Source organism: Chlamydotis macqueenii, chromosome 2 (assembly GCF_036417535.1).
Source record: "Chlamydotis macqueenii isolate bChlMac1 chromosome 2, bChlMac1.mat, whole genome shotgun sequence".
Lineage (NCBI taxonomy): Eukaryota > Metazoa > Chordata > Aves > Otidiformes > Otididae > Chlamydotis > Chlamydotis macqueenii.
The window spans coordinates 109,473,480-109,501,407 of record NC_141557.1 but is presented as its reverse complement, the minus strand read 5'-3'; the positions used below and the strand labels follow the sequence as shown (position 1 = coordinate 109,501,407).

Here is a 27,928-nt window from a genome sequence, read left to right as displayed (position 1 = left end):
GTGCATTTTTCTGAAGACCAAGACCAGTGACTAACTTGAGCCAGAAATAGTGCAGCCAGGAGCTTTGCAGATACATAGTTCTGCCAAAGCTTCTCAAATTCCTTTTTACTGCCATAGCCTAGAGCCTTCCCTGAAGAGCCTGTCAATCATACTAAAATGCATCGAGGTCTTCTGAGGTGGACAAACAAGAACTAAACTGTAACCACAAAATTAGCTTTGTCTGTGAGCTAAGACAAGAGTCAGCCCATTTCAAATAAATGTTCTTAGATTAATCTGATGAACCACATATCTCCAGTTTTTTCACACTGTCGGTCAGTCACCAGTGTTCCCCCTCAGCTACTGCATCAGCAAAGAAAATCTGCCAATGGAATGCCTCCTTTGACCTGAGGTGGTCTTGGGTTTGATGCTATAACCCTCACTTGCAGAATCACGGATAACCTGATGTAGGAGTTCATACAAAGCAGAAGCTAAGAAACAAATAAGCAGCATTTTTAATTATGTCACTGTAAGCAAATCTCAAAGCATGTGCTGAATACCTGAATTCAAGAAAGAACACTTAGCAGCAAGAGTAGGTGGGCTGTTTGTGACTGCAACTGTACCTTGCTTTTCCATCGTCTTTTCCTTCTTATTTCCCATTCCCTTCCGTATTTTCTTTCTCTCTTTTCTGATCCATTGTTTCTTAAGTCATGCCATACTTTACCTGTGAACTACCACTGATATTTTGAAAATGCAGTGTAGCCAAATAACTTTTCTTTTTGCTTTGATCTCATGTGATGCTAATGAACCAATCTACTAGTAACAACAAAGTGCGAAAAGGCCATTAAAGTTGTAGTATGCAATGAATAAAAAGGTAAGTAAAAACCACAGAAAATCAAAACTGGTTTTGTTCATGCTAGTATAAATGAAAACCGTTTTTGTTAACCTCCACTTTCATTTAAAAAGTTTGTACACATTTTGCACTCAATTGTTGTAACTTTGTAAGTTAAATTAATCCTCTCACCGACCCTTTCACTCTTATTCTTTTCTCCTTCTCCCTTTGTAGACAATCCTGCTAGTACTGGGATGCCTTCTTGGTCTCCCAGTACTACTATTGGCGTTACTGAAAGTGCTTCTGAAGTCTCTCTGGCAAAAATGAAAAAAGCCACAGTGAATGAAAGGGAGGAGAATGAAATCCTGTGGTATCAGGAACACTATTTTCAAAATTAAAGCAGCATCACAGTATTTTTTTAAAGTTCATTTTTTTTGTCTTTGTCTGAGAATGCAAGGGCATGATAAAAATTAAATGAATAATGTTAGCACTTGCTCTGAAGCAGGAAGCTGATAATTAAAACAAAGAGAAGGCACCTAAGAGAAATTATAATAAACTACCTCTTTGTAAAGTCAAGTAAAAGGGCTTATTCACCCTTGGCTATAGTGAAATTTTCATAATCTTTGCATAAGTCTTCCATACTATTGTAGCTTTATTTTGTTGTTGTCAGTACGAAATACATGTGAGACTTCTTAGAACAAAGAGTAATTTTATAATCTGATACAGGTTTGCATGCTAAAAGATTGACACAATGCAGTGGGATCCTGCCTACCTTTTTCCTTTTTAATTCTCTTGACAATTACTTTCCCTGTGGTTGTTCTCTAGAAATTCTCATTTCTCAAGTGGGAACAACTTGTAAAGCACTTTATTAAGTGTTCACTAGTGCTTACTGCAAAATGTGTTGCCTTTAAAAATATTTCTCCTAACTTTATTTCCTGTCTGATAGAGTGTTGACAGTACACACTGTCACTGTGAAATTGCATTCTTGAGCATATTACATTTCAATATAAAGGATATAAATGTGAAATTGAATGACAGAAGTTTGCTATGAGCAGAACCTCACTATGACTAATGCCATACTATATCTGTTTCGCTTCCTCACTTGATTTCAATTGCTTCGTATTTGTGTCTCAGTCAATTCAGAGGAGATAGAAAGGATTCTGTGCGGAGTGTTTCTATTTTGATAAGAAATATAAAGCAGAATAGAAGTATTAATTACTTGTAATGCTAATTATTTAATAACACCTAAAGAAATTTACCGTTTTGGTTGAATTGGATTAGATATTCAGGTTCCTAAAACTTGTTTTCTATGAGGACTTTTTAACAATGAAAACTAGCATAAGGATTATAGATTAGACATTGGAGATTCAAGGTATGCCCTAACAGGATATCCTCAAAGAAAGTATTATATTGAATTTTCTAATACAGATTAGAGTAATACCCAATGTTACCAGATCTATTCTGTTGCAAACCAGAGGTAGTGACTAAACCTGAACTCCATCATACACATGTAATTCTCACAATGATGTGTGATGTGTATTTTTGTGTCTGGCATTGCAGAAGACAGGAAAACAATCACAGTTACTGACAAGGACTGTTTTGTTGTTAAAGAAAAAATAATTGCAACATAAGTATGAAAAATGTATAAAAAACACAATAAACAGGGATTAAGTCAGTTACATTTGCAGACTTTCTTACACGCTTCTTGTGGAGAGCTTTTATTAAATTGATCTCCAGACTGAGTGTTGTTGAATCGGTGATGCTCATGAAATTATTTCAGACTAAAGCATTTTCCCCCAAATTATTATGAGTCTTCTTTTAGCATATCACAGACAGCCGAAATAGATGGGCAAAGTATTAATTTCTAAGTTTATTAATCCTGCCTGGTATATCATAGGTAGCCTAAAAAATGCAAAAATGTGAGTAATTATAAGTGTTAGAAAAGCAAATAAGGTATTTACATCCTGTTTTTTGCATAATCTGTGCAGAGATTGTTAAAATAATTTTTAAAAATGCATCAAATTTGGGATTAAAAGTCCACCAGACTTAACTGTCTTCCGCTCAGCACTTAATCAACTTCTCTTTTGCCAGTTTTTACTTCTGGTATCTCTGGAGTCCTGTGGTGATGTGTCCCACAATTATCTGGTTTGTGTGAAAGCATTTACTTTTATATTTTTTAAAATGTTCTATATGCCCTCTACTTCTGGGTCTTACACTGTTGAGAAATAGTAATTCTTTCTTAATTTCTTCCTTTTCCCCATGCTTTTCTTCTTTATATACTTTTATCATAGCTCCAGTTCAACTGACTCTTTTTTAAACTGAGGACTATAAGGACTACCACTCCTCTAGTAGGATCTGTTCTTTTGATCTTCCCATCACCTCTCTGTATGTGTTCTCTAGTTTGAGAAAATCTTTTTGGGATAGGCACATGGCAGAACTGCTTCGCAGATTTATACAGTTACTTAGTGACGTTTTAAATTTTGTTCTCTCTTCCTTACCAAGTCATTTCTGATTTCTTTTTGCCTTTTTGACTATACATAGCACTGAAATTTTGTCCTCAGAGAATCAGTGACTACCAGATTTCTTCTGTTGTTTATGAAGCCATTTAGGCCCGATACTGTGCCTATATAATTAGGATTATTTTTTCCCATAGGCATGACTTTATATCTGTCAACACTGAATTTTATCTTAAGTGAACATCCAGTCACTCTACCTCATGAGATAAATTTGTACTTTTTTAACCCTATTTCTAATTTTCACTACCAATTAAAAATTGTGTGGTGTCCGAAAACATGGTGGGCAGCAATGTTGTTCACCCCTTTAATAGATCAGTGTGTGTATGGTGAATAGTAGAAATCCCAACATGCACTTTTGTGGGATACCCACTAGTAATGTATCTCTTGTGAAAAATGACCATTTAGTCCTACCCTTTGTGTTGTATCTTTGTAACCAGCTATTATTTTACTAAAGCGTCTTTCTGATTCTGGTTTAGATTCTTTCAGGGCTTTAGTGAGCAAATTGTTAAAAGTTTTGGTAACTAGAAGTGCACCACCTCAGGGGTTGCAAAGCCCCCAATCCTTTGTTTATCAGAACCATTTCTGTGACCTATCCACAAATAGCAGCATAGAATTTGAAGCGATATGTATATAAGAAGAAGCTATTTTATCTTAAGTTGCCGTAACTGCAATAGTTCATTGAATTAATTAAAGGTAAAACATTTACCCCAGTTTCTTTAGCAACACTGTTACGAGTTTCATCTCACTGTGTTTATTAATATCTTGATGATGGTAGTATGTTGCTGGAGCTGTGGAATGTAGCAGCATCTTGTTTCTCTGTTCTTTGCTTGGAAGAAAGGAGACATACTGATACAAAAAAGGGGAGTACCACTCAGTTTGGAATCAGGAAGAAGGAAGTGAGTGCTTTTGCTTGATTCAAATAAATATACTTTTCTCACTATTTCTAAATTAAAATTGAAGGCACATTTCTTTCAGAGCCCGAGTTGATTCCAGATACCAGCCCCAGTCACTGTTTTTTGTTTTTATAATCTTTGCTATTGTTACATCCCTGTAACTGTCATAGTGTCCCATTGTGCCTCATGCTTTGCGTCTAGTGCTTTATAAACATGAAGGGAAAAGGCAAGCTAAGTCCCAAAGAGCTTGTTACTTAAGTCAAGACAGGGCAGAGAAAGTGGATACGGGTAAGTAGATGGAAAATGAACCAAATAGAGGCTAATAATGTAGCAGCAACATACAGCAGTTGATTTGTTGGACAGTTTGAGGGAGAATTCACAGAGAAGGAGAATTTTGAGAAAGGTATTGAGTCAGGCTTGCAGAAGTTTTACGAGGTGATGCTTTCAAGTAGAAGGGACTGTACAGAAGATGCAGCATTTAAGAATACCATGGTGGCAGATGAAATGGGGACAGACTGTGATGAAGCCTTTACCTTATTATTTTCCACAACTGATTTTATTAATATTCATAACAGAACAGAGTAAACTATAATTTCCACACAATTTGGAGGGAGGAGTCTGTATGTTTGTCTACTCTGCACTTTACCATATTTTTACCATTACACAAGCTCACTTCTCACAATTTCTTGTGCCTTAAAATACCAACAGTTCCTAGCTAGTCTTGAGATTGTTCTGAATATCAGGCTTCTCTTCTCTAAAACTGATATAGTGTATTCTCTTTCCTCGTATAGTGATGGTAACACTGTTTGTGTGATAAGCTGATCATTTTTGCTTTCCCTACATAAAGAATTTCATCCTAGGTGATCATCACGGAAGCTCCCATCTCTTTTATTTTATTAGATCACTTTTCCTTCAAGAAATAGGAAATATTAGCTATGAAGTATCTTTTCTGTGAGTGAGGATGATCAAATATTTAAGTCTTATTTCTCCCAAAATTTACTTCAAATCTAAGAGCATGAGTGGCGATGGTGATGTGAAGTACCATGGTTTTATGAGTTTCTTAAATCTTGTGTAGCTAGAGCCTCCAAGGGATTGAGAGATCCAAGGAGTAGATGAGTTGCAGAGACTGCAGCACTGCAAGACTTTCAGCAATATCTGAAAACTGTAGATGTAAAAAATGTTATGTTCAGTTAAAGTTTACTTGACTAAATCCAGTGGGTGTTTTTGTTCACAGTACAAAAGTCTGGCTGGTATTACTCTCTTCCTGTAACAGTTGTTTCAGATTTGAGCTTTTCCCACAAGACCTATTTCCAGAACGAGGTTCAGTTTGAGAAGTACTGTACAGTTGTTACTGTCATAAAAACAATCTGCTATAGCTTGATTATGGGACTAAAACCAAAAATGAAGGAAATGAGAAAAAGTTAGTGTAATTTCTTTAAGAAAATTAGCTGACTTTTTATAAAATTTGACGTTCCTGTGGTTGGTGTAATAAGCAAGAACTCTAACTTTCCTTGCTAAGGATACAATTTTTACTGTAAAATAAAGGACATTCCCTGTAACAGCAGGTGCTTCAGATGTGCATCCTACAGAGTATGGGGGTTTTTAATCCCACTGAGAGACTGGTATCATATATTTTGCCACACTGTGGATTTTCAGATGTAGATCAGTATTACTATAATGTTGCCCAGGGCAGTTCTCCTAGTAACTTTTCTTTAAAGAACTGTTAAGGAAGAGTTGTTACCTGTTCCCCAGAACGTTGTTCACATGCAAGAGTTCTTGGAGAAGGTGCTGAGCTTGTGAGATTAACAGCAATTAAAGGTTTTGCGAATAGAGATAGTTAGTACTCACAGGTCCACTGATGGGCAAGAGAAGGCCACTATACTGTGCAGTTTCCTGGCTTTGGTGAGTATGCAGTGTCTAGATAGCTTAATTGGATTGACAGCTGGTTAAAGAGAAGCTTCTGATTCCAGCCTCAAGAGAGGGAAGTCTCGTGAAGAAAAGCTGCTTCTGCATGCTTTCCTGATGCATTACTGTAGTGCTGAATTGTTCTGAAGTACCTACCTATGGTCTGCACAGCTGTGAAATAAAATAAGTAAGAGATGTACCTTACGATGACGTTCCAGTGACGACACTGTGGATGCTGTCATTGCCACTGTTCAGGTTCTGGTTTCACAATCCAGCTAAGCTGGGAATTGCCCAGTGGTTGGCAGGTGGTGGGAGTAGTTGTATCTATGTTCAGCTTTAGGCTAAAGAGGATGAGCAGAGGAGCCATGTGTGGCTGAGTGTGTTGCCATCTGAGCTAAGGATGGAAAGAGGAAAAAAAAATATATCTAGTTCATGTTATCACCTTGATAAATCTGTCCTTATAAAGGACTTCCATTAAGTTGTTCATGCATTAGGAGGTAATCTCAGATTCTACTTTAAATTATATATTACTCTTTCATTACAGTTAGATATGAAGGAGAGGAGAGATTGAAGAATGCCAAGATACAAGAGTTTTCTTTTAGTTACGGTAGTTGGGTGAAATTTTACTGTCTCTGATATGAAAGAGTTCAGACTAGATTATCTAATGGTCCCTTCTGTGTTTATGCACTGTGAAGTAATAAAAAACCATTTTTGTTATCAAGTCTACAAAGTAAATTAGTGTTGATCAGAAGGGGACTTGTTAAGTTCCTCCATTTAATCTCCTTAAATAAAAATTACATCAAAATTTGGAAACCTTTATTTATGAGTTGTTTTTGCTGTCCACCAATGATATCCCACATTACAAAATCAGGGGTTAAACTTCATCTACAGGAAGGTTGTGACTTGTTATTGGGTTTTTTAATACTCTTTCTTAGCTGGACTGGAATATTATCATTAGTGAATTTTGAAGCTCATAATAATGAACATTTATGGATGAGTTTTTGTTGCACATCTAAATGCCTGATGTAGTACAGAGTCTCATGAGTGACTGCCATCCAACTGACTGTGAGCACTCCCCTTCTCAGCATCAGTCGCAATCTAGAGTGTGTTCATAACGTAGGTGACTTCTGAGCTGGGATGAGCAAGGGTGCACACACTACTTGTACTGCAGGTACTGTAGCAGTTGTTACGGCAGAGTAGTTCAATGGCTTTCAGTCATGGGGACATGCCCGTAGGAATGGAGTGGCAATCTAGCAGCTTATTGAGGGCCAAAAGTGAACCTTAATACTTCTGTGTGCTTGTTTGAAAATCTAGTGGAGGCTGGTATAAAATTTTTGTCTGTAGTGGGAATCGTTTTTTCGTACTCAATGAGAGTTAACAAAGAGAAAGGCTTTGAGAGTTAGCACAAGTTGGTTATGCTTGATGCAGTACGCCTCTGGAAGAAAACGTAGATGAGAGAATAAACTCCTGTAAGTACTGGTAAAAGATATCTAAAAGATCTTTCTGGCAGATGGATGTGAGGTAAAGGTAACTGAACAAACAGATATGAGAAGATCAAAATCTGTGGAGCAATTATTTCTGTGTAAAACCCAGACCTTGAAGATAGTATACAGAAGGAATTTGGAAAATTTAAATAAAGGCTGTAGGCAAGGACTTGGAGAAAGGATTGGTCTAAGACAGAGTCACAGGCCAGGTAAACAAGCCAAATGGGCATGGAATCCACCATCATCAGGATCACAGATGTCTCACAGAGCTTGAAGGAAAAATCGAGAGTTTTGGACATGTTATTTTATGCTTAGCATAACTCTAGGGGAGACAGAGTGAGATTTTACTTTAGACAGAAACAGATAGATCTGGGAAATAAGAGGTATATGCTTCCAAAGCAGTTCTGCAGCTTAATGAATCACTATTATAGTATCAGAATCAAGATCTTCTATCTGAAAGACAACTCCTGCTAAGAAGCAACTAGCTCTTTTGACTTCCTCTCCTGAAATCAAAAGTGACAGAAAATAGTCTTCAGAAATGCAAGTCAATTTAAAATGTCTCTTGCTTGTGCAAAGTGTGTTAAGAGATCAAACATATACTATACAGTATGATGTAAACCGGTTGACTGCATTATATGGTGTCTCAATGAAACAGCTCCAGACAGTTCTATGCATGTGAAGTTAAAATTGTTACTGATTTGTCAGTGCCAGTGAAATCGTCTCCCCTATAATTTTTATTTATGTATTTAAACAGATGTAGCCTCCAATACAGTAGCTCATATGACCTTTGTATACAAGTAGTCCCCTTTAATTCAGTGGTGGTCCCCAAGGATTAAGGTGCTGTTCACCATAAGTCAGGGCTTTGGCAACGCTGCCTTGATTATCAGATGCCATTAAAAGACATGAATGTGAAATCAATTTAAGTTTCCAGAAATGCAGGAATAAGTGTAAATATGTTACTTGATAATGTGGTTACAAAGTACAATACAGATCTAAACAATATGAAGTCTATGTCTGCTCACTGAGTGTTCTTTTTTTTTCTTTTTTTTCCCTTAACATTCATTTCTTAAGAAAATTGGCTAAAAAGCGGAAAGAGACATTGAGTAGTACACGGCAGGAAATGACAGTGATGGTGAATTCAATGGATAAAAGCTACACTGAGCAAGGCACCAACTGTGATGAAGCTTTCTCTTTCATGGACACGCACAATCTAAATGGGAGATGTAAGTTTTTTCTTTCCTTTTTTTTTTTTTTTTTTTTGAAATTGGAAGAAAGGTGCAAATGGTTTTTAAAATATTCCTCATTACTCAGTCATGGAAAATCCATGGGACTCAGAGTTTCCCACTGTGCAGCACATTACAGTGTATATTCGAATGAGCAAGACAGTCAGACATCAAGAATAGACTTCTTTAAAAATAATAAGGATAATTGGGCTTTTTTCTGTCCATCCTTTTCTTTTGCACAAGGGCAAAGACATTACTGAAACAGCTGTAGTTTTACCTTTCTCCAATCTCCATTATGTTAAAAATTTTATATCTGTCATGCTGTCCCAAGTCCTTCAAATGCTTCCCCTGCTCACTTCTTTTTTTGTAAATGAAACTTATTTTAGAATGTCATAACTTAATAATGGTGATCTGATTATCTTATTTCCAGTTCTAGATGATGCTCTTTCTGTTGCTTGTGCAAAAGAAGAACTCAGTGGAATTGTCTATTCTGTGATTTCATAGGAGATTTTCTAATATCCTGGGTCTTCTTGGATCCACCTTGAAAATAAATAAAATTTGGGATATAAAATTTCCTGTATTAGAACTTTAGTCAAGGACTCACTCCTGTCTGGGGTTTAGCAATAAGCGAAGACCAGGAAAAACAGCATTTTTTTATAATTGTTAAAAAGAATGAAAAATGAGTGACTATGTTAAAAAAAACTTCCTTGTTTTTTGTAGTTAAGGAACCTCCGTTTTTCTTGTATACCAGTGTTTTTGAACATCTTCAGAATTTATCAAAGATTGAATTTTGTTTCAAGTATTAACAGTATGCAAGGCCCAACTCCCACTCTTTAATAATATGCTTAAGAACTTATCTTTGACGAGCTCACTTGTACAAATATTCTGTGAGGTTTATACAGTGAGACTTCTCTCAGCAGCATTACGCTCAGAATTTGCAATGTTAATTTGCGTTTGAGTTACTTTTGAAATTCCTTTGAAATAGATCTTTCAAAATCTGACTTGCCTTTCTGGTGAGACTATACCATTGCAGTTAATGAGACTGCTTACTTCTGTGAAGAGATCAAGAGGTTTGACTTTAGGTTCTGTCCTCGTGCTACAGTTTTCCAATGTTGTTACTGAATGGTCGCAACAACCAAAGAAGCTGCCATGAGCTCCTGGGACTAAATCCTCATTACATAAACCACCTTAAGCCAATTTGAAATTATTGGCATAGCAAATATTTTATACCACTTGAGGACTAGAACCTCTAATTAGACTTTCCATAAGAAATGTGGTCACCAGAAGAAGCAGTCTTATAGTCTTTAGGAATAAACTTTGTGTAAGGCCTTCTTCTTAAGAGATTTAGAACATTCCTGTGTAACTTTATTATCCTGGCTGCATTCTCCATCTAGCCAGTTTTGTTAGGTGAAGCAGCAACGACCTCGGCTAATCTCTGTGTCCTTACCCGAAAGGAATACCACTCTGTTCTTTCCATCCAGTGATTCCGGAGATGTAATCAAAGGAAAGTCATCAGAGATATAATCATTTATAGGATAAGTGATAACTGCCAGCATTACTTAAGACAGTTTTCAGATATCTCTGTCTTAACAAGAGCTCGCAACTATATGCCCTATAAGATCAACCAAAAAAAAAAATGGTTAACGAAAACCAGCAGGAGTAACCTCACTCCTTCTGATCCAGCAGATCCTATCTTCCTCAGTTCTGCTTTTGTTTCAAAAATTCCTGTTAGTCTGTTACGTTCACTGATCCAAAAGAATTTGAGCTGCATAGACAAGCAACTAAGGCTGAATTTACTGTGAGCTTTGCTTAAAAGCTTTTAATTGCTCTTTGGCTGCACATCCTGTAAAATGTTGTGATTAACTCCCACTTGTTGAATGTATCTGTGCTTACAATAATAATTTGCATGACTTTGTGTACAAGGGAACTAACTGAACTTAATTTGTTGCATTGGGCTTTCCCAAAGGTTTTACGAAAGGTTGAATGATTAAATATGAATGCAAGTATTGGTCTATGTATCACTCCCTGAAAACTATTGTTAAACAAAGAGTAATATTCAAGGCATAACAGTATCTGTGTACACATTATCCACCTGTCTGAACAAATCAAAAAAAAAGGAGAGAAAAAATGAACTATAGTAGAATATTTGCATACAATATTTACAGTATTATTAAGTAAACTTACTAATGATCAAAGCTTCTGTCAAAAACACCTGTTGTCGTTGTGATGTCTTTGTTCAAGCATCAGTATTCCATCTAATCTTGTGATTGAAGAAGTATATTTGTTATCACCGATCAAAATGCTTTCTCTGATGACATTTCTTCTTAGAGAATTGATCAAATTCAATAAGCTATTTTATTCACTAGGCACACCTGGTTTTCTGTAGGTCCTAATTCCAATGCAACAAACACAACAGGACAGACTCTAAACCAAGTCAATCACATACGCTCTGTCGCTCAACTTAAATAGCCAGGTATCACTTTGCTCTCTCTAACCAGCTTTGTTTCTCTTTGCAGCTGTATCTTCACCATCTTCATTTACAATGAAAACTAACACATTGAGCACAACAGTGCCTAATTCTTATTACCCAGGTAACCAATTTTTTTCTTGGATTCCACTCTTTATAGACTTCTTCATAATAAAAGCATATATAATTATGTTATTATACTTCTTGCCATAGAAACTTTCTATATATATAAGCAACACACTAGTTGCTTACAGTAGCTTTCTGAAAGAAAACTCAGGAACATTTATCGATCATTTACTGTTCTCTCTCTTTTTACCTTTTCTGCATTGACCTGCTTATGATGTATGACAGATCCATTTGTGCCAACTGCAATTTTAGGTGAGAACATTTCCCTTTATCAAAGTTTATTGCTGAAGTAATTTAGGAAGTCATAGTTCTTGGGGTACAGACAATAGTATGCAAAAAGCTAAAGTTTTATGCTAACGGGAGGGATGGTAGGCTTGGCTTCACTGAGAATGCTAAGGACAGTTATCAGGTTTTATTACTGCTGTCATAGTGCAAGTTGGGGGAAAAAAGAGAGAAATAATTTTAACAAGTGGATTTGCGAGGAAATGTTTATGCATGTATTTGGAGTGACACAAAAGAATTTGATTATGGCAGCAATTGAAATAGTTTCCTTCATTTTTTTGCATTTTATCTCAGGACTGAAGATGTCACTTCTTAAAAATAACATTTTTTCCTAATTAGACTATTCATGATACAGAAAATCAGACAAAATACAGTTTTGGCCATCCACCAGCTATCATTTCTTCTCACAATACCACACAGTTTCGGGCATGCTTGTCAAAGTGAAGTTTCAGAGGCGAGATGGTATTTTGAACAGCAAAATGATGACATGACTCTTAGAGTATGTAGTTTATTATGCATCAAGTGTCTCAGGAACGAAATAAAACAGTAGAATTGCAGGTTAAAAACGTACAGTTAAAGTGTAAAGCATTTCCACTGGGAATTTAGGAAAACCTGCTGTTGTCCGGTGTCAAAAAGAGAGAGATTTCTGCACAGTGGTAAAACAATAAGCATGAGGCACTATTGCATTTTCAGTGCTTAAGTAGCTAACTGCTTTGTGGCTTGTATTCATTTACACCTCCTTCCCATACTAACTTTAAACTAAACAGACGGGTTTTTTCCTAATTATAAGTCAAAACATAACAGTGCACTGTAGCAAGAATTCAAACTCCAATGTTAAGCCTACCTATTTACTCTTTTTACAATGATTGGTATTTATACAACAAATATTTTTCTTTCTCCTCCTTTTTCTTCAAATCACTGTAAAAAATATAAGACCCCTTAACTGATTTCTGCCCTTAAACTGGAATTTAAACAGGTTTAAATAAAAGTAGAGGGAAGCATATAAGAAGTAGAGGTTTAGGAAGGTGATCTTCAAAATTTGTTTTTGTGAAAGAATATTTTGCACAGTGCATTTCGATGTGATAACTTAGAGAAGGAACTTCTGCATTTTTATCCATTATGTAAATCTGGAAGAAGGTAACGGTAGTGACTGTAACAATGTAATAATCTGCATGCAAATGAAATTTGCATTTCCTTTTAACTGCCTGAGATGTTAGATATTTTTTTGTGTGCTTTAGCATTCATTCAGCACATCATCCAGTAGATGTTCTTTCTGACCTTGTGGGTGGGCAAGGAGAAAAGTACTATTATCAGGAGAAAAACTTTGAGATTTCCTATCTGGATTATTAAGTTTTAGTTAATAGTTTCTCTGATTTTTTTTTTTTTGTGATCCTTTGCTATATAAAAATAATGGTAAAATTATTTGTTAGCCTTTTTTTTCCATGAGAAATTATCTCTAAGCAAGTAATTCAGATATCAGGCACATACTGGGGGAAAAAAAAATTTGCTTTTACTAAGTCTTTAAAATCTTGAATTAGTTAGATATGTATTTCGTCGTCTACTACAGCAACCTATGCTTACTCATCTCAGAAAATCTTCCATTTATTTTACTGTGAAAAATGAATATTTTTGTAATCTTACATGTTAAAAATTCTGTAGTCTTTTATGAGTGGTGGTCCATTCAGACCAGGCCTCTCTCCCAAAAAGTGTTTATGACCATCTGTATAGGAATATGTTTTATCTCAGGTAAATCAAATTAGCTATGCTTGAGTTGGTACAGGAATATAGCTATTAGCAAAATATGCTGGGTTTTAATTGCAACTAATGTCTGCTCTTGCTGTCTTCCAATGTCCAAAGAAGTTGTGTTAGACTGCAGGGTGAAGCATGCAGTTAGAACTAAATGAACTTTTTGTGTGACCTCCTGAGAAGAATACAAGTCTGGTGAATGGTTGGGTTCAGCTTTAAAAATCTGCTAGAAAGGCCACAGCACACTTACCATTTCCATATTTATTTACAGCAAGATCTTTCAACTGTTAAAGCAAATTAGGACCTTCTTAGCCAACTGAAAAAAAAAATTACTCATAATTGCTGGTGAACTCTTTAAATGATGCAAAAAAAACCAACTGACTTACCAGTTTAAGATATGAGAAAATTTTCTTACATTTGAGGGAAGACTTTCATGCTTAGCCTAATAACCTAAGTGAAAGCCTGAGATTTCAAAGAACACTTTACATTACACAGTGGCTAAATTTATGGTTGCTGAGCATGAGTGTAGCTGATGTTTGTCTAGTGTCAGTGATTTTCTTATCTCTGAAACTGGAGAAATAGAAGAGTCTCAGCCCAGAAAAGATATTGGGCTGGGTTTCAAGATACCTTCCATGCTGTGAGTTCACATAACTGGTAAATAAATACATTACTTAATAAGTGTTGTAGAGCTCCATGGGAATGAGTAAGTGGAGAGTAAAACAACTGCAGCTGTAGACTGTTTAAGCTGGACAAACTTCCCGTTGTGTATGAACACTGGATCTGAAGGAGCTCGCACTTTGAAAAACAGTGAACTGTTATGCCTGAAGTGCTTATGCTACAGTGTTCAAAGGCAAAGCAAAAAAATATAATATACGTGACTCCTAATGTACCATATAAACCAAGTATTGAAAGCACTTTCTTTAAAACTTAAAAGATCACTTCCAAAGAGAGAAAAATAGTATTAATACAGCTATAAGAGATAAAGAAATGGAGAGAGGAAAATGAGTCTAAAACAAAGGAGCTCACAGGAAAGAGATTCATAAGGATTAAACTGCTGCTTTCATAGCAGAAGACCCTGCTATCTGATAACTTTGCTTTCATCTTGGTTACTAACAGTTTCTGTTACAAGGAATTCTGTAGTTTGCAAACAAAGAACCCATTTTCTATTGTGTTTCTAAAACTGAAATAAGCCACCCAAAAATCATGATCAACTTCCTACACTTTTTTTGTCTTTTGTGTCTTAGCCACCTTGTAGTTTTCAGGTGCCATTTCAACAGCAACATACTGTACCTACACTTGTATACCACGCTTCATGCCATGCATCCCAAGGTGCTTTGCAGTACAATTTTATCACGCATTAGACAACAGTTGTCAAACTTTATGACTAAAAGTTGAATCCCTTTCCTCTGCATTAGATCAGGTTCGCAAACTGACAGGGAAATTATGAAATGCCCATACTTATACCCATCAATTTTTCTCTGTGTTATTTTTGGTTTAGGTTTAAATGCACAGTTCATCTTGACTGTATGCTTACTGAAGACCAGATTTCATGTATCTTATGAGAGAACTTCAAATCATTCTTGAAATATGATGCGTTGAGCTTTGTAGCTTTAACATCAGTTTTTCAATGGTATAACTAAGACCAGAATCTCACCTTAGGTGAGGTGTGGTAGTATTTTTGGTGTGTACCTGAGAATCTGGGACTTTTTCATCCAGAGTATTTGTGGAACTTTCTGCTATAATATATCTGACTTATGAATGTGGAAATATTGTTGTAATGCTTCCCTTTCATACAATATATTTTACAAAGTAATACTTTTTTAATAAATATGGTATTTTTATAAACCCCTTGCTACATTTAGTGTGCAGGCAGTGAGTAGTTTGAATAAGTCAAAGCGCCACATTTACAATTTCAGTTAAAAAACTCTTATGTATGCATGAGATATGTAAAATTATTATTTGGACAAATAGACAAATTTATTATACTTGAACCTTAGAATTTGGGTTGGTTTTTTTTTTTCTCTCGTCAAGTCTGAACAGATTTTTTAAATTCCATCTAAACAGGGAGAAAGTCATATTGCTTCCTTAGGTAGAGTGCGCGTTCACATCTGTCTATTTACTGCTAAGTATAAGTTTTGATCTCACAATAAGATACCTTGGTTTCAGTACATTTAATTTATACTGTGAAACTGAGATCAGAATCTGACGCATTTAGGAAATCACTCTGTAAGACTAAATTACAAACATAAAATTACCTGTAATTATTAATGTAGTACTGTTGCTTATGCCCTGTTTCCTTTTTCTCCTCCTCTTTTTTTTTCTCCTGATATGTATCTTCTTAAAAGTGCCAATCAATGGTAAGTTGCCCATTTGCCCCATGGAAGAGATGTGGAGGGTTGGGAGAGTATGTGTCTCATAAAAATTTTAATCAGCCCGCTGGGTTGTCCTGTTCGTTGGCTTGCATGTCAGTTGACATATAACATTCCATGCCTAATGTGATGGCTCATGATACACTGTGGTCCTAAAGCATGTTCAGCAGCCAGTCAAGACATTTTTCCCAATCAGATGATCCTTTGCATTTGTCCTCTTGTAATTTGTCTCCAAATGTTGTATCAGATCTACATTTCCATTGCAGTCCTAGCTTGATGAAACCATAAGCCATTTTGTGCATCTTTTTATTTTGCTCACTCCAAACATTTGCTCTAAATTTACGTAAAATATAGCACTTCCGTAATCTAAGAAGAATACAAGTCCAATTTCATTTCATGGGACTTGTTGAAGTTTCAGAATGAAACTTCAGTGCAGTTTAGAACCAAATGCCTAATTTAAAACCTGTTTGTAATCAGCTAGTGATATTTAAAACAGTATTAGAGTTCGGACTGCTCTGCAATGCTTCCATTGTAGAACCATGGACTTTGCCTCATTCCAATCAGTCTTGCGATTTCCCTGTGTAAACTGCTCCATGGACTTACTGTTCTTCTGATGTAGCCTTCACAGACAGAAGCAATACTGATGCTGTCAGATTTTTGCCATTCCTCTAGAAATCTGTAATTTGTATTTCTATTAGTAAGTAAAATTGAGGCAGTACATTATGAAATACTCTTTTTGTAGATGAAACCCATACGATGGTCAGTGACACGAGCAGCCTGGTCCAATCCCATACCTACAAGAAGCGAGATCCAGTGGATGTGCCCTACCAGACCGGACAGCTTCATCCAGCCATCCGTGTAGCTGACTTGCTACAGCATATCACCCAAATGAAGTGTGCAGAAGGCTATGGATTCAAAGAGGAGTATGAGGTAAGTGTCAGGTCTGATTATCAGATTATTATGTCTTCTGCACCGTTGGCTTTGTCTGTCTGCTACCTGTACCACACAGCAAGAGAAATAATTACTCAATCAAGTAAGCCAGCTACTGTGTAAGGGAAGATATTGAATGGAAAGGATCATCTCTACAGTGAGCAAGTTTTCTGATTGTAGCCAGCCACGATGAAGAGTGAGACATAAAAAGCTTTCTCTGAAATCTCTGCCTAATTTTAATTGCAAAAAGCTGTATATTAAAAAAAAAAAAACCAAACAGGTCCACTAGCATTCTCCCAGAACTTGCCGTATTTTTCTTTTACTATTGAAGAATATAGCTTTTTTCCAAAGTTCTACATCACAGATTGTCTAATCACCGTTACCCTATAACATGATATTAGCTTAGAAATCAAGTTCTGCAAGCAGTATTTTTTGGAATAATAGTATTCATCACGGAGAGGAAGTGCACAAGCCTTTAGAGAGGCCCGTAGGGCTATAAAATTTATTCTGTGGTGCCTGAACCATTTCCCACTGACTGGAGGCTGTCTTTAATCTTCTTTAGTTTTCATATAAACTTATGGTCTTTCTTTTTTCCTTTTCTTTTTATTCAACTTGTATGTCTTCATTTCATGCTAGAGTGACCTGTTTCTCCCTGTTATCATCTTGGTTTTAAATGTCATGACCACTATATCCTGGCAAATACTGTAGGAACGCAGCATATTGCACTGCAGATCCTGTCTTCCTGTGAGATGAGTCAGTTTGCTAACTGGAAAAAGCAAAAAAAACCAAGCAGAACTTGCTGTCATGCCCAAAATTAAGGGTAGTGTTATGCCTGCCTTCAAAAGCTCAGTTTTGGTGAAGAGTCTCAAGAACGCACCACTCCTCATATATCTGGATGAACAGAGACTTATCAACCTGAGTTCCTTGTCTACTGTGAGAAAGGATTTGAGACCCTTTAAAATTTACTTAGGTCCAATATTTTAATTGTTAGAGTGTAAAAATGAATGTCCTTTGTCCACTTTTCTCTGCCTTTTAGCTCAGATTTTAAGGAGTTTATTCTTGTGAATGTTTCTCACATATAGGAACACTCTAATATGGGTTGATAAGATGTCTATGGTGAGTAGTTTCCTACAAGATTACAATTCTGTGGATTTGAATCCAAAAAACAAGTAACATATCACTTCACAGAGGAAAAAATACACAAGATTGATCCACAGGTTTGGACTATAAATTGTCAAAATTGTCATAGGAGCGTATGAGAATTTGTGAGAGAATTTTGATTGATCTGGTAGGAAGAGGTACTGCATAAGAACTTGTGGGGTCTAATCTGTAGGCAGACTTGAAGCTGTCAGCTCTGAAATACTCTATCAAATTTTAGTACATTATATGGATTATTATCTAAGATGATGTGATTAGATTTTTTTTAAAAATACACCTCTTTATGTGGAAGTGTCCATTTGTCCAGTTGAAGAACCTGTCGAAATTGCAGTGCATTTCCATCCCAGTACACAGTCTTCTTTCCTTGGAAACCAGAATGTGAGAAATCAGAGGAACAGGTGTAAATGGGTCTTACTGTGATGTGACTCTGACATAGTCAGTGAGAAGCAGAGTTATACAGATTGAATTTTTACTCTTCTTCTCAAAGCAGAAGCCAGCAAAAGAAATCCTTTTTCATTTTTTCATCTAATAGAAAGAGAAGAGAGGAGGACAACCAGCAAAAGTAATTTAAATTACTTCCACCCTGCAGGGCAAGCAACAATTTCTTTTGGGCATGCACAAGTGTGCACTGCCCTAGAGGCTCAATATACCATGCTTAAGTTTTAAAGGTAGGAACTAATGTATTTGTTGTTGCAGGTCCAGGATAAGTAATACAATTGCTAGTACATTGCTGAGTTTTTACAAGTGTGCATACTGCTTGCATTTTACAAGAGATGATGTTTTTTTGAAGTTTGTGCTTTGTCGTGCCAGCTCCATGTTAAAACAATTGCTTAAATATGTAATTGTTCAAACTGATATTTGTTGTATTAGATTTCCAAAGCCCATGCTTCAGGCCACTTCCAAAGTCACTGATGACATTTTTTTCCCTAAAATGTAGAAAACAATTAATTCCCTGAAGGAGCTAATCACTTCTCAGCTTTCATTTCTGTAGCTGACTTAAACAAGTTTGTTCCCGTGAGGTTTTTTATGCCACTGTTAGTTAAAAATGATAGAATTGAAGGTTCTTGTCTTTGCAAAAGATTTGCTCAGCAGCCAAAGCCTTTTATACCAGCATTAAGCCTAGAGGAAAGCTACAATTAATTTATTAAAAAAAAAGAAGGGTGTAAAATGGAATTTATAATACAACCAATGACATGGCTTTTTAACTACAGCGCATGCTATAGTTAAAATGATGCTGCTGAGAAACAGTTTCCAGGAAAATCACTTCGTTTTCAGCTTACCAAACTGATGAATGGCGTCCCATTACAGACAGTGGGTGTAGTCATGACTAATACCAGTAGATGCAATACATTAGGGTGCAGTTTATTAATAGTGGCAGGGAAGGGGGACTTAAAATACTGCAACTACATCTGGAAAAGTCCTCTTTATATATGGAAATTGTTTATAATGAGAATGAACTGTAACTAGCCATATCTTTGAGGGTTTTGTTCCTATTCAAGTACTACGATATTCCTGATTTTCCTGCATACACCAGTTAAAAAACTGCCCCGTATAATCTAGCACCACTAAGACTGTGAATCTCTTTGTTTACGCTGCTGTCAGCCTAATACTGTCCTCTTTACAAGATTGAACTAGACAACTAAAGAATTTTTTTTCCTTATAAGTTATCAGAAGGATAACTGTCCAAATGAAAAGGAAGAAAGAGTTTGGCAGGGGATTTGTTTTGAATGAAGTCTCGTAGATTATTTTTGCTCTAACAAGACAGCAGGATTATATAGTCTCACTGGGGAAAGTGTTTGATTCAGGAGAAATTCGCGCAGGATTCGCTCTGAAAATAAATCTGTTGAACTGAACAGAAAGTAAAGTAGCACATTACCCATTAGCAGCACTTCAGAGGAGAGCAAGGATATAGAGCACTTACTGTCGTGCATAGTTTTAAGTGCTTTAGAATAAAACTTAATAATTAAGGCCACTATTCTCAATAATTAGGGCTATAGTTCACAATCTCAGTACATCAATGTAGTTTTAAGTCCTGTTGGCATCATGCATACGTTTTTGGAGTAACTTAACTGACACAAGAATAGAAGTTGAAAAACCATCTTTAAGCAAGGACAGGTTGTTACTTAGTCACTCACTGCCCGACTCTGCGTTGGGATTACCCGCGTAAGATACTGAGCATCTTTAGCTTCCAATACATGGGGGCTTGAGGGAACACCACACTTTGCAGGATTGCACCTTTTTGTTCTCCTTCTGGGAGGAGCTGAGATACTTTGGCGCTCATCACTGAAAAGGCTTTGGTTGACTATCATCAGGGAAGCGTTCCGCAGCTTGGCCCTGTTCCTGTGATAACCTGAGCAAAGGCTCCCGTTCCCTAAAGCCCTTGGGTGTACTGGTGCAGCTGCTGATTTTGCGTCTGGCTGTGCCTATAGAAGAAGAGCAAATACAGCTGTGCCCTGAGTGGCACATCGGTAACCAGTTCACCGTCCATTTTCCCATCTGTTTCTCAGGTGTGAAATAGCATGGATACATTTCTGTAAGCTATGGACTCAAACGCAGACCTTCATTTGCGGCCTAGTGGAGTGTGAATGATTGGAAGGGATTGCACAGAAATCCTTAAACTCCAGGAAATTTCCACACAGCTAGTCTGCAGCAGATCTTTAAAATCCTTTCTATCCCCTGCCAGCCCCTTAAGAAAGGAGAGATTTTGACTTGGTTCTAGCAATGTTAGACTGACAGGATAACATTGGCCTGCATTCACATGCACCCCTACACTAATTGTGGGTTATTTAAGCTGCTCCCCACTACTACAGCATGAGAGAGCTTTTACTGATCATTAAAGGAGGCTCATTGCTTATATCCTTTCTGCATTACAGAAACCAAATAAATAGAAAAGGAAGGTGAAAGTGGTCTCTAGAGTTCATCACTTCTTTCCCGTTACACCTGCCACCTTTTGGTTTTCAACTCTGTAGTTTTGCAGTGCTTTACACTTACCTTGCATCCTTTCACAAGGATGTGTATCTGTCAAAAGGCCATGAACACATAGATGCAAAGAAGCGAGTTCATCTCCTTCCTAAACAGATGGACTAGGCTACTGACCAGCATAGCTTGGCGTAGCTAGAGCAGAAACAGAGAAATTCATCAAAATCTTATAGTTTTAAATAAAATTTCATTTTAACCCTATACTTGGATCGGCAAAAACTGGTGCCTGTTGAGTGTAAATTGGTTCTTTGCCAAATTGAGATTAGTTGACATAAGACAGTTTCAAATCGATTTTGGACTGTCCACACAGGAGCTTAGACTGGTTTAACACAATTGATTTAAAAACACACCTTTAATTAAACCAGTGCAACTTTGTGTAGATGAAGCCTTGCAAAATCAGTTTCACATTATGTTCCATGACAGAGTTCTGAACTTCCATTATCTCAAAACCAGAAGTTCCATTAAAAAGCCAGGATTTGCAAAGGGGATCCTGCTCAGATCAGCCTCACTTGCTGTCACTAACAGGACTGTGTCAGTAACAGAGTTTTAAAAGATTCCTCCATGTAGCTTTAACTTTAAGGCCTTTCCCCGCACTGTCTCTCTTGTCTTCCCTCTCCTCCCCTCTGTCCAGCACTCCTTTCTCAAGGTTTTGTGGCAGTTAACTGTTTCAGTCAGTCAGGAGGTGATTTTATACTAATATCATTAAACCAATACTATTCCTAATACAGTGAAGCTATATGCTGTCAAGATAAACTGTACTGATTATGCCCCTTTTACACTGCATGGTCGCTTCTCTGAGGGGTTGCACCAATGTAACTATTAATCTCTAAATCACCGCAATTAAATAGATGGATACCTATGAGAATACGGGCAAGGAGGGCCTATCAAGGTCAGGAATATGAAATATGTTATCTAATGTATTTTAAACAATTCATTTCGGTTTAGCACTTCTTAGCACCTATTATAGATGGGCAGAAGTATTTTAAAATAGATTATCTGGTCATGGTCACTGTTCAGTTATACCTTGGGGGATTGTAGTCAAAGGTGATGATTAAAAAAAATGATAATTTGAAGAGGATTTGGAGGTGAGTGTTGAGAATAATTGAGAGTATGAAAGAAATCCTATCTTCATAGCAGTACATTTGTTGAAATGGAACTTCAGAAGATATGCAGGTAGATGTGCTGATAGTCAATAAAAACAGTTTTTCATGCAGTGTACTACTAGCCAGTGAAATATCTGGGAAATATCTGGAAAATATCTTAAGAATCAAAATATGAAAAAACCTCTCTAAAACTAGCAGAAATACAGATCCTTGGTTTTGGGGGCAGGAAGTACTCCAAGCAGGAAATTTTTTGTGGAGGAAGTTTACCCCATAGGTGCCCTCTTAATGCTTTTTTTTCTCCAGACCACTGCTAGATAAACGTCTGACCCAGGACAGAAGTCTTTTATAGTTTCTATATACTTTCAGTATAGTTTCTGCTGTCATGCAAAGGCGTAACAGACTAGAATCCTGTCACTTCAACCCAGTTCTCCATTCGCAGCTTTTGTTTCTTTTTGGTTCCAGCTGACAAATCTGCTGCCACATGACATTTCTAAGCCCTGTGCTTCTCAGGCCTTGTTCTGAAATCTTGAAAACAGTAGGAAAAATAAGTATTGTGTTGATATTATGTTCATACAGCTACTGGCAGGATCCAGCTGGTGCTGCTTTTCCTGCATGTCTTCCTTGTGACTTCAACTGGTGTGTCTCACCTCCAACCTGTACATTTTTGTTGTGCCTTTTTCTCTGATTTTATTTTATATTCTGCAGCACCAGCTGAGACGGTCGATACCACAATCAGTGCAGGTTATTTTCTATCTCACAAGACATGAATTACAAAGAAATCAGAAAGACTCTGGAACGTAGGGTGGGAATGGGGGCATTAGTCCACAGTGTAAATACACAAAGGGCAACATCTGCGTCCTCCAGAACTGAGAGAAGGTAACTGTTTGTCTCTCTTTCTATTTTTGTAATAAAGAGAAAACTCATTAGAGATTGTAAACATAACAGAAATAGAAACCGAAGTAAAATAGCAGGAATTTCTCCTGTGAAAGCCATGTGGAAAATTCTTGGAAATATTCGTCTGTAGAGATCATTGCTATTATTTATTGTAAAGTTTCAACTTCCCATTTAGATGGGGCTCAGAACAATCACCTGCATGGTCAGTTGAATCTTTAATACTGGAAAGTTGCAGTGGTCTGATTATAGGCATATATTAATATGTAAGTGCTGATCTTTCCCATGCACAATGAAGATTAACCACAACTCATGGTAATATAAAGGTCCTTTATGTGAGACGAGTACTTCTCTGTTATCAAAGGACTGTGTTTAGAAAAACTCCATTTCTTCAGACTGCCATGGGATCTGCAGCAGCCTTACATGAATCCCAGGTAACTTGTTCCTCCTTGAGTTTATCCCAGACTCTTGGACACTGAAAGCCTCAGCGCTGGGGAGATCATATCTAAGGAGGTCAAAAGCAATAGTAAAAATGAGCAGCTGCCACGTCCATGAAGCATATTTTCATTTGAAAATCCTAAGGTACTTCCAATCAATGCCAAATTGTTGAAATAAAGTCATCCCAAACCAGAAAATCACCATTAAAGAACCTATGTTATTAGTGACACAACTTCCCAGTGCATGCAGTATCCCTTTAATTCTTTAATAAGTCTCGGAGCGGAATGGGTGACTTCCAGTTGTTGATCAGCAAAAATCAGTTGTCAACAATTTCAGCTAGATGGCAGTTAATAGGAGCTTGGATTTTATTTTTTTTTTTTTTTATTCCTAGAATCATAGAATAGTTAGAGTTGGAAGGGACCTTTAAGGGTCATCTAGTCCAACCCCTCTGCAAGGAGCAGGGACATCTTCATCTAAATGAAGTTGCTCAGAGCCCCATCCAACCTGGCCTTGAATGTTCCAAGGATGGGGCATCCACCACCTCTCTGGGCAACCTGTGCCAGTGTTCCACCACCCGCATTGTAAAAAATTTTTTCCTAATGCTTAGTGTGAATCTGCCTGCTTTTATTTTAAAACCATTACCCCTCGTCCTGTCACAACAGGCCTCACTGCAGAGTTTCTCCCCATGTTTCTTGTAGGCCCCCTTGAGGTACTGGAAGACTGCTATAAGGTCTCCCCGGAACCTCCTCTTCTCCAGGTTGAACAGCCCCAACTCTCTCAGCCTGTCCTCATAGGAGAGGTGCTCCAGCCCTCTGGTCAGCTTCGTGGCCTTCCTCTGGACCTTCTCCAACTGGTCCATGTCCTTCTTATGTTGGGGGCTCCAGAACTGGACACAGTACTCCAGGTGGGGTCTCACCAGGGCAGAGTAGAGGGGGAGAATCATCTCCCTCGACCTGCTGGCCACGCTCCTTTTGATGCAGCCCAGGATGCAGGTGGCCTTCTGGGCCGCAAGGGCACATTGCCTGCTCGTGTTGAGCTTCTCATCTACCAGTACACCCAAGTCCTTCTCCTCAGGGCTGCTCTCAATCCATTCTCTGCCCAGCCTGTATTTGTGTCTGGGATTGCCACGACCTGTGTGCAGGACCTTTCTCTTGGCCTGGCTGAACTTCATGAGGTTGGCACGGGCCCACCTCTCCAACCTGTCAGGATCCCTCTGGATGGCATCCCTTCCCGCCAGCGCATTGACCGCACAACACAGCTTGGTGTTGTCAGCAAACTTGCTGAGGGTGCACTCTATCCCACTGTCCATGTTGCTAACAAAGATGTTAAACAGGGCTGGTCCCAATATGTACCCCTGAGGAATGCCACTTGTCACCAGTCTCCACTTGGACATCAAGTCATTGACCACCACTCTCTGAGTGCAGCTATCCAGTCAACTCCTTGTCCACCAAGTGGTCTGTCTGTCGAACCCATGCCTCTCCAGTTTAGAGAGAAGGATGTCATGTGGGACAGTGTCAAATGCCTTGCATAAGTCCAGGTGGATGCCATCAGTTGCTTGTCCCTTGTCCACCAATTCAGAGAAGACACTTAGTTTGCTGAATGTCTGTTGGTGTGTCAGCCACTTTTATGCAATTCTGAACCTATCCTTAATAGCTATGAATTTCTCTTCTTAACAGATTTCAAATGTATGAGAAGTGCTGTCACAGTGCTTAATATCACTCACATGACACTGCCCTGTCCTGCAGTGTGGCTAACTGCCCAGTGATCAAAGTGTCTCAGGACTTTATAAATCTTACTGTTTTCTTCTCCCACTCCTCCTAAATGCCTTCGCCTCCAATTTAAATAAAAGTGCATGTATATGCAGAAACAGCTTTCTAATTTCCTTTTGTTTAAGCAGGTTTAATTAGAATTTATTCTTACCACAGATTATAGATTTAGGCAGGTTGTGGCTTCATTAGAAAGGCTTTGGGGTTTTATCTGTTTGAATAATAAAATTGCAGAGGTGTATAGACTAGAATGCTTCCAATATCCTTAGGATTACTCTCAGTGGGGTGTAGGCAGCTGTTTGCTCTTGCTGTGACACGGCTGTTTTTGGTACTGATCAGTCTGATTTACTTGGGTGTGAACCTCCTGTTTTCTTCTTCTTAGTAGCCCGAACAGTCTGAGCAGTGTATGATCGCAGGCAGCAAGGATGCCTAACAAGAACAAGGATGCCTAATTCGACCCAATATTTTTCTCTTCTGTGAGTCTACCAGACTCAGTCTTGCATGTAAAGTGAAGTTTAGATTGTTCTCTGAGCAAAGCCTGTTAACTTCTAAGTGCATCTTTCATGACTGTTGTATCCCTCTAAGCAGTTAAAACAGAGACTGGTGGTATTGATCCACTCAGAAAAGTGTTGGTCCACTCAAAAGTCGTGAGATATAGATGCTTAAGCTGATCAACTGGATGAATAAAGCAAATGCAGATTGTTCTTATGTAGGAGCTCTGGCAGCTATTTTAATTTTTCTCTGCCTCTGCTGAGTCTGGTAGTCCTGGTGTATGTGGTGGCAAACACAGGAATGAATGCAAAGTCTATCAGCAATAAAAAATGGGCTGTAACATGTCAGTTCTCATGATCCTGAAGATGCCGTGGGAGTCTTTCCATGTTCAGATATTTACTAGACATTCATTTCATATTTCAGCATAGCCAGACTGAACATCAAAAAGTAATGTAAAGCATGATAAGCACCTCTGATGTTATTCCTGATCCTTAATGAGTGAGTCTACCTAAGCATTTAAAATGGAATCGTTTTAGCTGTTGCATGCAGTTTTGTGCATGTGCCTCTTCTTCTTCATTATCCCATGGCAATAACATTTCAATCTGCTTTAGAAAGTTGTGAGTTTTTCCCCATCTTGAGTCCAGCTGCCTCAATAGTCTTTCGAAACCTGTTTTAATTTTGCTCCCCTTTTACCTGATCCATCATTAGGATCTTTTATTCTCTGAAGGCATTGCAAGATCATTCTCAGTTTATTCCGGACATATTTGTGGGCATGTGCAATGTCACATTGGAGCAATACAAGAAATAGCTTCCAAGTTTCACTGATTATTGTCTACTTGGCACCGAGTAGATCTGTGGAAATCCAGAATCACATCTACAATGTGAAATCTGTTGCACCGTTATTCTCCAGCCTGTCTTCTCTTCCTCCCCTTTGGCAGCCACAGCTTGAGAAACAGTCAAACTGTACAAAGCAGATTTCTCAGAATATGTTTTACTCTGGTTGTCTGTTAGACAAGTGATTTTTGCTGAGTGATCTTGCTGCTATGCTTTTGCTAGTATCAAATCTGTGCTATCCCTGTACCTTTTAGGGTTTAGTTTCAGATTTAGACAGTCTGTGCATCATTATGGGCATTGAACACCATGGTAGGAAACTATATGAGGCCACTGAACTTCATTTCACTCGTAACATGAATTTCCAGAGGGAAATCCACAAGAATGATATTAATGCTCACAGCGATAAGGTAATAGGTTAAACTTTCTAAGCTAGTGACAAGTATGATTTGAAAGAAAAAAGTTTTTGAAACATTGCAGACTATATGCTGCATATTTGCACCAGACTGACTTATTAATTATTCAAATAAGACATTGAATATTTGATCAGAATCAGTAATCCCTTCTTCAGTTAACATATTATTTACTTTTGAAAACTGCTGATGTACCATACTTTTCCCATTGCACCTGCAAAAATGAATTGGTCCAATTTATGTGCACAGAATAATATATTGTGCTTTAATGTTCAAGATATTATTCATTACTTCCTACTCATCTAAGCCTCCTTACCTCCTTCATATTTTATTAGTGCCCTTTAAAAAGACATAAAAAATCAGTCCTGTAGTTATTCCATTTTAAATTATGCAAATGATGTTAAATGCAATTATAATCTATTTTTTTATTAATTATATATACACCCTGTGTGTCTTCTATGGATTGTATTTATTCATTACAAATAATAAGGCATTTTAGTCCATTGCTGGTTTCATGACCAGAGCATTATTACTGGCTGTTTGTAAAGTGAGGAACACTTTTCAAATCAAATTAGCATAATTTAGTTATTAAGAGCTTTCATTTAGCAGCAGTTTAATCCACAGCATACCTAAAATATGAATTATTCTCTATAATGCATTTGTTTTAAATAAGTTAAAATAGCCATTATAAATTTTTCAGGAAATGAAAATCTGTATTCTGACATAGTCTGTGGCTCAGTGTATCTTTAAGTTTTCTAACTGGAATGCAAGACTTTTTCTTCCACGTTTCCTCTAGCGCTTTAATAATTATCCTGTCAATGGAGTAGGTGATCGGCATTTTCTAGCAGAAATTACTTTTTTGTTACGACATACTGATTTGATGGACCAAAAAGATTCTGTGGGAAATGTTTTGTCTACTGAAAATCTAGCATGCTGTAGTTGGACAGACAAGGAGCTTGGCAAGTCTCCTTTCTCTCCTGCTGGTTTCCTGCCAGCGCTTCTGTCTCAGTGTGATAGCTGCACCCCCAGTTACCCATCACATGGGATCTCAGTGATGCCGCTGCCTACACTCTTGTGGGGCTACTGCTATTCACCAGCTGCTTGGATC

General features: G+C 37.5%; 1 protein-coding gene across 6 annotated transcripts in view; it reads left to right on the top strand.

Moving 5' to 3' along the window:
- Positions 1–27,928, top strand: part of PTPRM (protein tyrosine phosphatase receptor type M) — a 495,115-nt gene that overhangs the window by 387,059 nt on the left and 80,128 nt on the right. For 2 of the 6 annotated variants that reach the window (XM_086740639.1, XM_086740641.1), the window contains 4 exons: positions 8,678–8,829; positions 11,346–11,420; positions 11,648–11,674; positions 16,562–16,749. In XM_086740639.1, the coding sequence (XP_086596765.1) occupies positions 8,678–8,829; positions 11,346–11,420; positions 11,648–11,674; positions 16,562–16,749 (442 nt within the window). The remainder of the gene's footprint in view (positions 1–8,677; positions 8,830–11,345; positions 11,421–11,647; positions 11,675–16,561; positions 16,750–27,928) is intronic. The other 4 variants (XM_086740640.1, XM_086740642.1, XM_086740643.1 and 1 more) reach the window with 2 other exon arrangements.